The sequence below is a fragment of the Acanthopagrus latus genome, chromosome 4 (genome assembly GCF_904848185.1).
Source record: "Acanthopagrus latus isolate v.2019 chromosome 4, fAcaLat1.1, whole genome shotgun sequence".
Taxonomy (NCBI): Eukaryota; Metazoa; Chordata; class Actinopteri; order Spariformes; family Sparidae; genus Acanthopagrus; species Acanthopagrus latus.
Window position 1 is genome coordinate 23,070,620 of NC_051042.1, and position 14,050 is coordinate 23,084,669.

General features: G+C 45.4%; 1 protein-coding gene and 1 long non-coding RNA gene across 4 annotated transcripts in view; both read left to right on the forward strand.

Moving 5' to 3' along the window:
• LOC119018036 overlaps nt 1-10,961 on the forward strand; it is a 38,809-nt gene extending 27,848 nt beyond the window's left edge. Inside the window, exons 5-8 of one of the 3 annotated variants that reach the window (XR_005074639.1) lie at nt 3,238-3,327; nt 3,417-3,510; nt 5,573-5,691; nt 10,440-10,961. This is a non-coding gene — a long non-coding RNA (uncharacterized LOC119018036). Of the gene's footprint in view, nt 1-3,237; nt 3,328-3,416; nt 3,539-5,572; nt 5,692-10,439 lie in introns of all 3 variants that reach the window. The other 2 variants (XR_005074638.1, XR_005074637.1) reach the window with 2 other exon arrangements.
• Nucleotides 10,962-12,699: 1,738 nt separating this feature from the next.
• LOC119018035 (aspartate aminotransferase, mitochondrial-like) overlaps nt 12,700-14,050 on the forward strand; it is a 10,155-nt gene continuing 8,804 nt past the window's right edge. Inside the window, exon 1 of the mRNA XM_037095362.1 lies at nt 12,700-12,864. Within this exon, the coding sequence (XP_036951257.1) occupies nt 12,782-12,864 (83 nt within the window). The 5' untranslated portion in view covers nt 12,700-12,781. The remainder of the gene's footprint in view (nt 12,865-14,050) is intronic.

The following is a 14,050-nucleotide window of genomic DNA, read 5'->3' on the forward strand; positions in this document are numbered from 1 at the left end:
CAGTTTTTGCAGTGTTGCAGGTGCAACACTGCAGCAAACCCAAAAGGAAAGCGTACAACAGGACAACAGTGCAGCAGACCCCAACAGGAAAGTGTAAAACAGTGCAGCAAGCCCAGAAGGCAAACTGCACAAAGGTGCAGCAGACCCCAACAGGAAAGTGTAAAACAGTGCAGCAAACCCAGGAGGCAAACTGCACAACACTGCAGGAGACCCCAACAGGAAAGTGTAAAACAGTGCAGCAAACCCCAGAAGGAAAGTGTACAACAGGACAACAATGCAGCAGACCCCAACAGGAAAGTGTAAAACAGTGCAGCAAACCCAGGAGGCAAACTGCACAACACTGCAGCAGACCCATCAGGAAAGTGTAAAACAGTGCAGCAAACCCCAACAGGAAAGTGCAAAACAGTGCAGCAAACCCAGAACGCAAACTGCACAGCACCGCACCAAACCCAACAGGAAAGTGCAAAATAGTGTAGCAAGCCCAGAAGGCAAACTGCACAACACAGTGCAGCAAACCCAGAACGCAAACTGCACAACACCGCACCAACCCCAACAGGAAAGTGCAAAACAATGCAGCAAACCAATAAGGCAAACTGCACAACACTGCAGCAGACCAAACTGGAAAGTGTAAAACAGTGCAGCAAAAACAGAAGGCATACTGCACAGCACCGCACCAAACCCAACAGGAAAGTGTAAAACAGTGCAGCAGACACCAACAGGAAAGTGTAAAACAGTGCAGCAAACCCAGAAGGCAAACTGCACAACACTTCAGCAGACCCCAACTGGAAAGTGTAAAACAGTGCAGCAAACCCCAACAGGAAAGTGTAAAACAGTGTAGCAAACCCAGAAGGCAAACTGCACAGCACCGCCCCATACCCAACAGGAAAGTGTAAAACAGTGCAGCAAACCCAGAAGACAAACTGCACAACACTGCACCAGATCCCAACAGGAAAGTATAAAACAGTGCAGGAAACCCTAGAATGAAAGTGTAAAACAGTGCAGCAGACCCCAACAGGAAAGTGTAAAACAGTGTAGCCAACCCAAAAGGCAAACTGCACAACACTGCAGCAGACCCTAACAGAAAAGTGTAAAACAGTGCAGCAAACCCTAGAAGGAAAGTGTAAAACAGTGCAGCAGACCCCAACAGCAAAGTGTAAAACAGTGCAGCAAACCCAGAAGCCAAACTGCACAACACTCCAGTAAGCATAGAAGGTTAACTGCACAGCATTGCAGTAGACCGAACAGGAAAGTCTCAAACAGTGTAGCAAACCCAGAAGGCAAATGCCACAGTACCGCACCAAACCCAACAGGAAAGTGTAAAACAGTGCAGCAAACCCAGAAGGCAAACTGCACCCCGTCGTGGCAAACAACCCAAGGTGTTAAACTTGCGTCCTCATTCTCCAGATCTCATTCCAGTTGAGCATCCACGGGACACGCCAGAACCACTCTAGTATCCAAATGTGCGTTCATAGAGTGGTCGATCAACTTTATGAAGCGTTTGAAGTTGTTTTGCTAGAGAAACATTGTGGCATAAAGCTTTTCAGGCTAATAGTGTTAGCTAAACAATGTTGAGTGTAGTAAGCTAAGACAATCAGTTAACCACCGTAGATATCTAGACACGGAAGTTCAGTAACAGCAATCCAGTTGTTAGTTTGTCTGCTAGGCAAGCGGCCCCACCTCAAAACCCACAGGATTCAAGGAGCGTTTTTACAGCTACTGGATAAACAAAAATAATATATATATATATATATATATATATATATATATATATATATATATATATATATATATATATATATATATATATATATATATATATATATATATATATATATATATATATATATATATATATATATATATATAAAAAAATATATCTTAAAATAAAATGTATATGAAAATACAAGTCTTCTCACTGTTAACAACTCGACTCTCTGTGAGTCCTGTTAATAGCCCAAAAAGTGCGTTATTTGACGACCTGAGAATGAGACTCAAAAATCAGCTGTCTTTCTACAGAACTGCTTTATGAGTATGCCGACATTAGGCAATTAATCATATGTTTAATAAGACACCTCCATAATGCATGACACTGGCATGTCTGACATTTCCTCTCTATGGTCTCAACTTTCTGCTTTTAATGCTGGATAACTTGATCAGTAATAATATATAATGTTTGATCAGCGAATATTTAATTTTGATTATATGAATCTGCAAAGTAACTAGCAACTAAAGCTGTTAGACAAAGTGCAGTGAAAGTATGAATAATACAGTGAAAAGATCAATTTATGCAAAATATTAAAAGTAATTAACGTGTATATTTACACTGTTCAGCCAAAACATTAAAACAACTGACAAGTGAAGTAAGCATTGATCATCTTGTTACAATCAAATGTTCTGCTTGGAAACTTTGAGTACTGTCATTTCTGTGGAGCCTCTTTGACAAACACCACCCACCCAAACCCCGCTCAGACCAACTACACCCTGTCATGGTAAAGAACCCAAGGTGTCAAACTGGCCTCCTCATCCTCCAGATCCCAATCCAGTTGAGCATCCACGGGATGCGCCAGAACCAACTCCCATCCATGTTGGGGCCCCCATGGATTGTTCTTGGCTCAGACTGCATCTAGTGGAAGCTCAGTTGGATTGAGATCTGGGGAATCTGGAGGCCAGGTTGACACTTTTAGCTCTTTCCCACTTTCCTCAGGTAATTTCTCAGCAGTTTTTGCAGCACTGCAGGTGCATTGTCCTGCTGGGGGGGGCACTGCCATCAAGGAGTGCTGCTGCCATGAGGTCACTGTCACTGTTTCTAATGTTGTGGCTCTCAGTGTATACACATGTTAAATGCTTTTTACAAATACACTCAAAACCTCCACAAATAAACCCAAAACTTCCACAAATACACTCAAAATCTCCACAAATAAACACAAAACTTCCACAAGTACACTCAAAATCTCCCAAAAAAACTAAAAAAAACTTAATTACAGTGACACACAAAATAACCATAAATACACAAAAAATTTCACAAATTCACAAAATATACACAAAACCTCCACAGTGACGCACAAAAGCCCCACAATGACACTCCACAAATTCACGAAAAAACTTCCACAAATACACACAAAACCTCCACAAATATACTCAAACCTCCACAAATTCACAAAAAAAACCCCACAAATATGCACAAAACCTGCACAAAGAGACGTGAAACTACCACTGCTCTTCTTTCTCGTCTTGCAGGTGATGGACGGTTGACAGGACAAATCACCAAGACGAACAAGACGAGCCAAACAATGGAGAGGGGCCGCCACAGGAGGCTGAAGGGAAAGTGTGAGTATCTTTCACCTGTACTTTACCAGGGGGATCAAACATGGCTGATATATCTGCAGAGTACTAATGGTCTCTGTTCGTTTCTCCAGAACGAGAGCAGCCAGGAGCTGAAAGCGTGGGCAGAGGAACAGGCTACTGAGGACAAGTTGGATGATGGTTTCCTATACTGAATCCTGATTTCCTGTAATCGAGTTTTGTGGACTGACAGTTTGTATGTTTAGAAATTAGAAGCCAAGATGTTGAATAGTTGTCATCAAATCCCAGTTTGATGGCAGGATATTGCTGTGTTCAGTCAGTGAATGCTAGAGGGACAGCGTACCATCATGCCTCTGTGTTTTCACCTTGTTGATACATGACTCGAACAGAAGACAAAATAATAAACCTGCACTTTGTTTTCAGTCTCCATGCTGGTTGTAAACATCAACATATAGCCGAAAAGAAATTCAAACAAATGGATCAATATATTATAATGTTTTTAGGAATATAAGACATTAACATCCTGTCATACTGTTTAGTGAGGAATTGGTTGCCTGCAATATTCTGCAATATCGTGCTTCCTTTGACATGTTGGCGAAAACACGAGAAGCAGGCGCCGCTTAACTTGGTTGGTAGCTCGTGCGACCCATGTGCCAAGGCTCTGCAGCGGACCCGGGTTCGACTCCTGGCCTGGGTCCCTTTGCTGCGTGTCACTCCCCCTCTCTTACCCTGTTTCCTGTCACACTCTTCAAGCTATACTGTCAATAAAGCCAGAAAAGGCCAAAAAAAAAAAGAAAACACGAGAAGCATCACTGTGATGTCTCAGGATGAGTGTGAGCCGTGTGAGCTTTGACTGTCTGAAGTGGTCCAGTATTGAAACAGACAAATAAAACATGAGCCCAGATGATGATACTGAGACTTCACAGTGTTAAACAGACTTCATACAAGTGTCCATGCATACAAGCAACCTGAGGATGGTCGTGTCCTCCTGTCTGCCTAAAACACCTTTATGTCAACACGATGATGGTCTTTGGACGAAGAGTTTGATGATAAAATCCTTCACAGAGGTAGTGATCCAATAAGTCTGTGGCTTTTTGGTTTACAAGATCTTTATAATAACTAGACTAATTGCATTTCCTGCGAAAATACAGCGTGAATGCTGAAGGCCAAAGGGAAATCTGCTGAATGTACTGCTGAAAAGCTGAAAAAGCTGAAAAGCTTAAGGCTGAAAGAGCATAAAGAGCTGAACACGCTGATAGCTGAACAGTTTCTGTAGCTGAACATGAAGCTGAATGTATAAAGAAGCTCAAAAGGCAGAGAGATGAATATTTTTTCAAAAGATGGAAAGACAGAAAAGCTGTAGAGGGCTGAAAGAGTTTAAAAAGATGAACATTTTCAAAGCTGAACATGAAGCGGAATGTTTAAAGGAGTTGAAAAGGCAGAAAGATGAACATCTGAAAAGGCTAAAAAGGTGTAGAGCAAGAGGGCCAAAAGAGCTTGAAAAGGAGAAAAAAGACAGAAAAGGCGGAAAAGTTGTAGAATAAGAGGGCAGAAAGAGCTTAAAAAGGTGAAAAAAGACTGAAAAAGTGCAAAGTTAGAGGCAGAAAGAGCTTTAAAAGTTGAACATATTGATAGTCGAACAGTTTCTGTAGCGGAACGTGAAGCAGAATATATAAAAAAGCGGCAAAGGTACAAAGATGAATATTTTTAAAAGATGAAAAGGCAGATAAGCTGAGGAGGGCTGAAAGAGTTTAAAAAGTTGAACATTTTCATATCTGAACATGAAGCAGAATGTTTGAAGGAGTTGAAAAGGCAGAAAGATGAATATCTGAAAAGGCTAAAAACTAATTAAAGCTGTGTGACCTCAAAGTGATAATGGATGTAAAGCAAAACAATCGAAACATTTTTCTGATGTTACATCACACAATTTCTGAGCATTCAACCTGAATTTGTTTCACTATTTCCAATAGTTTGATGCTGTGCAAAGCTCAGTGACTGTGTATATTTGTCTAACAACTAAACTAAATGTCTGCTATGGAGAGACAGTTTTATTAAGAATCTTAAACTGGACAATTCTTGAGTTGTTTGAGACTTCTACGGTCGATAACTTTGCAAGTACCAACCACATTAGCTCAGCTTCCTCTTTCACCTCCAAAGTGTACTATTTTAACAACACCCCTGTGTTGTCTGAGTTTTCACACTTATCCAAAACTGATTTCTGATTACTTCAACACCTTCTTCTTTTTCTTCTCCTTCCTCTTTTTCTAAGACCCTTCAGACAGCTCAGCTTAAAAACAGCTGACTGGATCAACAGACGCTGAACACTGTGGAGACATGGAGGCCGTTATTGGGCTCTTGCTGATGCTGCTCGGAGTCTCTCATGGTGAGGTGCTGAACTTTTTAATCCGACACATTTTATGTATCTTTGCTGCTGACAAAAAACCTGAAAGCTTTTCAAGATGTAGTCGTTCTCATTGGTAAGCCATGAGGCAAGTCCAGGTGGGCTGTGGGACTTTGTTAAAGCCAAACATTATAATATCCAATTATAAATGTAAGCATTCCAGTGGGTTTCCTATTGTCAAAAAGGGTAAACTAGACATCAAGTTTGTATTTGTATCTCATCTGGCTCAAAAGCTATGGTCAAATCCCTTTCAGGCGGTGGCCATATTGGATTTGCTCGGGCGCCTTGGCTAAATCATTTCAGTATGCCCTCAGCTGCATCCGTGCCAAATTTGGTGCCTGTAGATTAATTTGGTGCAAACAATGGGGTGTAAGGCCCATACTACAGTCAAAACTGCTTTTTTTTTTTGACAGTGGCCATATTGGAATTGGAGGATTAAGGGGCCAGATATACCGGGTCATAAACATAAACATTCCTATATGTTTCCCATGATCAATTAAGCTGAAAAAGACAAGTTTGTATTTGTAGCTCATGTGGTTCAAACGTTATAGTAGGAAACCTTTTCGGGCAGTGGCCATATTGGATTTGGCCGCCATCTAGGTCCCGAGGGTTGCTGGCACCGGCGCCCTAGCTAAATAATTTCAGTATGACCTGAGCTACATCTGTGCCAAATTTAGCGCTTTCAGATGAATTTACGCGAAATGACCTATTTATGTGCTTAAGGCCCCCAACTAGAATAACTTTATTTAGTACAGAAACCACTGGCTCCTCTGTCTGATCACCATGGGTTACAGAGTGGATTATCCTGTCATAAATATACCATCTTTGGTCATTGCACTGGTTTGTGAGTAGGCTACCTCAGCGGGAAGAGGAAAATCTTCTATAAATCCACTGTCTCTGCTCCAACCCAGACTGCTGCATTTGGCAACCGTAAACATATATACACAATAACGGATTAAAAACTCTTGTTACACCATTCCTGTTTTGGCTCCTGGACTGTGGTCGGGAAGCGCAGGGGAGATGTTTCTTCCAGGGCCGAAGTTTATTATAACCTTCGGAGTGAACCACTTTCACGTATGTTGTTGGTCGGTAAATAATGCCAGGGGGCTTTGCTGTCTTTTGAGGTGCCGTCACTTTTATTCACGGCTAACTGCAGCATATACTGTACATTTTATTTCTGTCGTTACTGCCGTTTCTCTCTCATTCATTCACTGTCTGCGCCTACACACACTCCATCACTTTCGCTCACCCACTCACACGTCATGTACTGCCCTGTTCATGAAAGAGCTACGTCACTCACACAACACTCTGTTAAAATAACTTCTTTACAAGCTGAACTTCAGCGGTAAGGATTTTTAGTCCGAAATATTCTGTACTTCCTAAGATAGACATCGCAAAATTAGTGTTAGTGATCAACCATCACAAGTGATAACATATCTAATGTTAACTGCCTACAAATGGTCGTTTCAGAGGTAGTGACACTACTGTCTTGAAAAGAGCCCGTCTTTGGGTGGCCACTGAAAGCAGAGGTGTCGCGACGAGGTAAAAAGGGAAAACTATGAAAAGGGAGGTGGACCCAAATGCAGTTAATGGAGGCAAGATAAGGAAAACGAAAGGCGAGCTTTAATAAAGCAGAGTCAAATCCGGGAGGGTGGAGGGGGTCAGGGGAAGGGCTAAGGTTCAAATAAACGAGGTGGAGGCGAGGACTGGGGCCCACTGGGGACCAGGGACATGGACTGAGGCGCAGGCTGGAACTCGCCGGAGGGCGGCGACGAAGGCGTAGGCGCGGCCTGGAACTCGCCGGGGGGCGGCGACGAAGGCGTAGGCGCGGCCTGGAACTCGCCGGAGGGCGGCGACGAAGGCGTAGGCGCGGCCTGGCACTCGCCGGGGGGCGGCGACGAAGGCGTAGGCGCGGCCTGGCACTCGCCGGAGGGCGGCGACGAAGGCGTAGGCGCGGCCTGGAACTCGCCGGGGGGCGGCGACGAAGACGTAGGCGCGGCCTGGCACTCGCCGGAGGGCGGCGACGAAGGCGTAGGCGCGGCCTGGCACTCGCCGGAGGGCGGCGACGAAGGCGTAGGCGCGGCCTGGCACTCGCCGGAGGGCGGCGACGAAGGCGTAGGCGCGGCCTGGAACTCGCCGGGGGGCGGCGACGAAGACGTAGGCGCGGCCTGGAACTCGCCGGAGGGCGGCGACGAAGACGTAGGAGTGGCCTGGAACTCACTGGAATCCGGCGATGAAGGCGAAGGCGAAGGTGCGGGCTGGAACCCCCTGGAGGCTGGCGGCGAAGGCGAAAGCGCGGGCTGGAACCCCCTGGAGACTGGCGACGTAGGCGAAGGCGAAGGTGCGGGCTGGGAGTCCCTGGACGCACTGGACTCGGCCGGGCCTCCGACCGAGGAGCACGCACTGGACTCGGCCGGGCCTCCGACCGAGGAGCACGCACTGGACTCGGCCGGGCCTCCGACCGAGGAGCACGCACTGGACTCGGCCGGGCCTCCGACCGAGGAGCACGCACTGGACTCGGCCGGGCCTCCGACCGAGGAGCAGGCACAGGGCTTGGCGTGGGCCTCCGACCGAGGTGCAGGAACTGGCCCCGGCGTGGGCCTCGGCCGGTCCTCCGACCGAGGTGCAGGAACTGGCCCCGGCGTGGGCCTCGGCCGGTCCTCCGACCGAGGTGCAGGAACTGGCCCCGGCGTGGGCCTCGGCCGGTCCTCCGACCGAGGTGCAGGAACTGGCCCCGGCGTGGGCCTCGGCCGGTCCTCCGACCGAGGTGCAGGAACTGGCCTCATCTGGACTGCCGACTGGGGACCACTGGCAGGTGTCGACGGGGTTGAGGCTGCGGCCTGGGCTGAGAGCTCGGCTGTGGCTGAAGCTGCGGCCTGGGCTGAGAGCTCGGCTGTGGCTGAAGCTGCGGCCTGGGCTGAGAGCTCGGCTCGGCTGGGCTGATAGCTCGGCTGTGGCTGAGGCTGCGGCCTGGGCTGAGAGCTCGGCTGTGGCTGAGGCTGCGGCCTGGGCTGAGAGCTCGGCTGTGGCTGAAGCTGCGGCCTGGGCTGAGAGCTCGGCTGTGGCTGAAGCTGCGGCCTGGGCTGAGAGCTCGGCTGTGGCTGAAGCTGCGGCCTGGGCTGAGAGCTCGGCTGTGGCTGAAGCTGCGGCCTGGGCTGAGAGCTCGGCTGTGGCTGAAGCTGCGGCCTGGGCTGAGAGCTCGGCTGTGGCTACGGCTGGGACTGCGGCCTGGGCTGGGGGTTCGGTTGTGGCTGTGGCTGTGGCTGTGGCTGTGGCTGCCGCTGCGGCTGAGGCCTGGGCTGGGAGCTCGGCTGTGGCTGTGGCTGTGGTCTGGGACCTCGGCTGTGGCTGGAGCTGAGGCATGGGCTGAGGCCCCTGAGCCTGACTTCAGGGAGCCAGGACGTGGACGGGCTCGTCGCTTTCTCGGTGGGGGCACTTTGTAGGCAAGCCGGGTTCCCCAGAACAGAGACACTTCGGCTGTGGCATGGGCTGAGGCAGGAACTGTGGCATGGGCTGAGGCAGGAGCTGTAGCATGAGCTGAGGCTGGAGCTGTGGCATGGGCTGAGGCAAGGGCTGAGTCATGAGCTTGAAAAAAAAGTTTGCTTGCGGCTATCTGACGAGCCCTGCTTTCAGGATTAGATACAAAGTCCTGATACCACCGGATTATCTGCAGGCCATTTATTGCTGGGTCCATTTTATTTGGTCTGGTCATTCTGTCGCGACGAGGTAAAAAGGGAAAACTATGAAAAGGGAGGTGGACCCAAATGCAGTTAATGGAGGCAAGATAAGGAAAACAAAAGGCGAGCTTTAATAAAGCAAAAGCTGAATGCAAAAACACCAAGGCAGACAAAACGGGAACAAGAAACAAAGTAACAACCAAAAAGGCAAGACAACAAAGTGCAAAAGAAAAAGGCAAAGTAGCAAAGCAAAACCAGCAATACAAAGTAACAAATCAGAAATCAAAGTTCAAATCAAACAACAGGAACCAGAAATCAAAATCCAAAACATACCAAACTGGGATGGAGGATGGAGCATGGAGCATGGAGCATGGAGCATGGAGCATGACAGGAGACAGCAAACAGAAAGCACAAGACAGAATACAATGACCAGACAAAGAGTGAGGGGAAACACAGAGACTAAATACACAGACACTAATGACAAGACGAGGCACAGGTGAGGAGAGAGGAGGAAGGAAGCCAGGTGAGATAATGAGGGGGAGGAGCACAGAGGAACAGACCAGGAGGGAACAAGACAACAGACAGAGGGAGCCAGAGGGGAGAACAAAGGAGAAACTTAAAGGACACATGAGGGCAAGGAAAATCAGACACATGACACACAAGACATGGAAAAAACACAACACAAGACATGATATCAAAACCCAAAACCAAAAACCAGATACAAGAACAAACAGAAACAAGAGTCATGACAAGAGGAAAGATAAATCATGTTGACTGACGTTAGCTAGTTAACTTATAACCCAAACCTGCTCATTGAAGTTATGCTGTTCTTTGACTGACCTATACTAATTATAGGCTATCAAACATACATTTAAACACAGTTTTAAACATACTCGTCAAGACTTCAGCAAGCAAACATAGTTTCTTCTGGAACTCTAAAACTAGTTTACATAATGTTAATCCTAACAGAGGCCAGGCTAGTAATACAATGATACCCAGCGCTGTTAAAGTTACTTTATCAACTCAGCTATTAGTTATTGTGTGTTTACTTTCTTCAGGCATAATGAAGAGAGCACAACAAACCCTGGTCACCTTTGGGAAGAAGATAGTAAGGCAAGAAAAGGACTAAAGGGGGAGAAAAGAAAAGGTGAAAGAGAAGACCAGCTGCTGCCCCAGGATAGGATTATCAGTGTCCCATACACGCTGATGTTAAACAAACAATACTGTCCTCTGATCTACTTCAATCATAATCATAATTATTCAGTTTTAATGTAACTTAACAACATACAGTATCTAGTAGTATCTAATAGTGAAATTGTATGACTTACATTTTGCTTGTGTTCATGTACTTTCTGTTTGAGTTTGCATTATTTGGTATTTGAGTTAATAAAGTTGATATTAAGGAGGTGTATATTATTATTATTTGCTTAATTTCCTCTTGACAGGAGAGACAAGTGCAATCTTGTTTTGCATTATGCCCTCTTACATCTAGGCTAGATAATCTTTGAAACTTTACTTACGTTAGGACAATAATGTTAACTGGAATCAATGTACTGTCAATAATAAACAATCATACAATTTCAGTGAGTCTACATGCCTGGTGACTGGCTGCCTGCCCGCATCTACTGGCAGTAACTGCCTTCATATCTCCACATATCTTCATATCTCCACATCTGTACTGTACTCTGCTGTCCCTACCCTCTCGAAGGTCAGCACACACACACACACACACACACACACACACACACACACACACACACACACACACACACACACAGAGTGTCAGTTACAAATACACATTTCCTTATGGACCTGCCCGCTGAAACTTTATCTTATGTTCGGACCTCAGTATTTCTAAAATCCTGGTTACGGCCCTGGGTGGGATAATTTTAATGGTGGTGTGGGTGTACATCACTAGACATTTTTTAATAGAATAGAAAAGGCTTTTTATGTATTTTGATACATTTTAGCAGGTGGCTTCATACTTTTTCTGGATATAATATCACAAGAAAAAATAAAGGCTGATTCTGCCATATCATTTTCACATGACCAGATTCCTTACATTGGAAGCAATCACTGGAATGAGATGTAGTCAGGCCACCTATGCCTAGCTGGAGAGAGGATGGAGCCCTGAGTTAGTGGGATTATTATTCATTTAACCTGTAATGCAGTGAATGACTCAGTATTCCCTCACCGGGTTGACGTGTTTATTGTGTACATGTATATTGTCCTTGGTTACATTCCCTGGGATGTTTGCAAACTATTTTGATAGTCCTGATGGTTGCGCTGCAAAACGTCTAAAGTTTAAAACTTTGAAAATTCATAACAAATTGTTCTGAATCATCAACACACGGCAATGGAGGTCACGGCTTTAGATCACTGCTGCAGTCAGGTTGATAAATGGGAGTGAAAATCAATCATATTTCAATCCCAAAAGTTAAAAAGTAATCTCTGAGCTCTCGCCCCACAGATCAACGGCTCCAGATCAGAGCAGAATCCATTAAGAGCCTTCAGGGTGTTTGTTCCTCTGTAAGGTCAGGATCTGCACCTGATGCTCACACAGTCACGCCAGCAGTCTGCACACACATCTGACACACTCGCAGTTAACACACCAGCTTACTTTGACAACTTCTTCTTTTGAGTAGGGATCCATTCACTGCATGCTCTTTCGAGACATCTACTCGGAGGACAGTGACAAACATTGATGTTTTTATGCTACTTGAATTAAATTTTTGCATGTGAGTTTTATGTTGGCAGTGATGAATAACTAATTTAGTTGTAGAATTATTTTTAGAGTCATAGGCTATGGGACAACATTTTCATTCCACAATGTAATTTTTACTCTACTTTTTTATTCTACATTCATTTGTACACATTCATTTATGGGGAATAAAATGTCTTTATTTCATTTTTCATCTCTGTATTTCTCGATTTTGTACTCAAACATGGACATGACGTGATGATGTTTAAGGTCTTTTATGTCTTTTTTTCTTATTTTAAATATATATGACATCTTAATGTTGTCTTTTCGTGGGTGGAGGGAAGGTACATTTATTCAAATGCTGTTCAGAAGTAAAAATTTCATTTTCATTTCATTCGTATTTATTTATTTATTTATTTTTACAAATCTCAACCTTGGAAAATGGTAGGGGTTAAATATTGTACTTTTTACTCTGTTGCTCGTACATGTGCGTAAAGTAAGTATGTATGTACGTGTGGCGTTCCTCTCACATCCCATTGAGGATTAACAGTCAGATTATAACGTCAACTCTGCCTCACCCACGCTGCGCATCACTGTACGCTGACGTCAGCACGTACTCGGTGCGTAGCGTCGTGGTCGTGCCTGCCCTTCACATCCTTCCACATCCTACCAGGCTCTACTCCCAAGCGCAGTCCGACGATGGCCCTGCTCAAGTCAAACAAGGTGATCTCCTGTCTGGGGAACATTTCCCCGGCCCTGGGAGTTCTGTCCAGCCGCAACAGGTAAACAGCGATAAAAGAGTCAAAGCTAACAGAGAAAGACACGTTTCGATACAGTTGCCATGGCATGCCTTCCATTAGTTTAAGCTAGCTTGACCTGCCGACAATCTGGTATTTTAAGGTTATCGTCAACAGTTAATGCCAGCCATCACTTTCATGTCGAAATGTCACTGCTCTGTTATTACTTTTGCCACACCAGCTGGCTATCTTATCATAGATAGGGGTCAAATGGTTTCAATAGGCCCTGGTGTGCTGTGTGGAGTTAGCTCCTGTGGCGAGAGCGCAGCTAATAATCTCATGTCGGTTAGCTAGTTGAGGTTACAGGCTGCAGGTTTATGACTCGATAACCTCCCAGGTCAACACCTGTTGTGCTAGACACCATGTCGGAGTTTCACTTAATTGACCTCAGAGGTTTGCTCTCCATTAGTGAAGCTCATTAAGTTACTGATGAAAGTCACGTTGGTGTGTCAGCAGCACAAGTTCCTATGGAGCAGTCGCTGGTGTGTGGGTGAAAATAGCAGCCCAGCTAACGGTAGGCTTGTTTCGTATTAAATCATTGCTTATAATAATATTTCGTCTAAGGTGGCTGCAAGTTAGCTTCATGTCATGTTGAGCGGCAACTTCTAAAGGATTTACACGATCGCGATGGCCTCTGTCAAATCCCACGCACAGTTTGAGCTCAGCGACTTGTCGTAGTTGGTGAAGACGTGTGAGCTGATTGGCTGTCGCGTTCCGCCTTTGCTCGCCGATTGGCTAAATTGCAGTGGTGAAGCTGAGATAGGAACCGATGTCCTTTCAGGGTGTGATTGGAGGGCAAACTAGGTTACAACCGTTACTGCGCCTTTATTGTGTTAAAATATCTATTATTTTATAAATGTAGACGTGTTGCTCTGACGTTTTGTACACATCTTCATATCTTTATTCGGCCCCTGCATCTTTCTCAGCAGGTGTAAACGAGGTTTCGTTTAGCTAGCCGGTGCTATCATATTCCTGTGTGCGGGTGTGTTTCTCTGTTTCTGCTTTTGTCACATCTTGTCGTCTCGTGTTCCAGCACATTGGTCTGGTTTCAGAGACTGAATAAATTACAGTAGTTTTTTTTTTCTTTTCTTTTCTTTTCTTTTTTTTTTTAACCACCTACAAGCAGGTTAGACGCTCATATCAAGATTGTTGCAGAAGGTTCACCCATTTT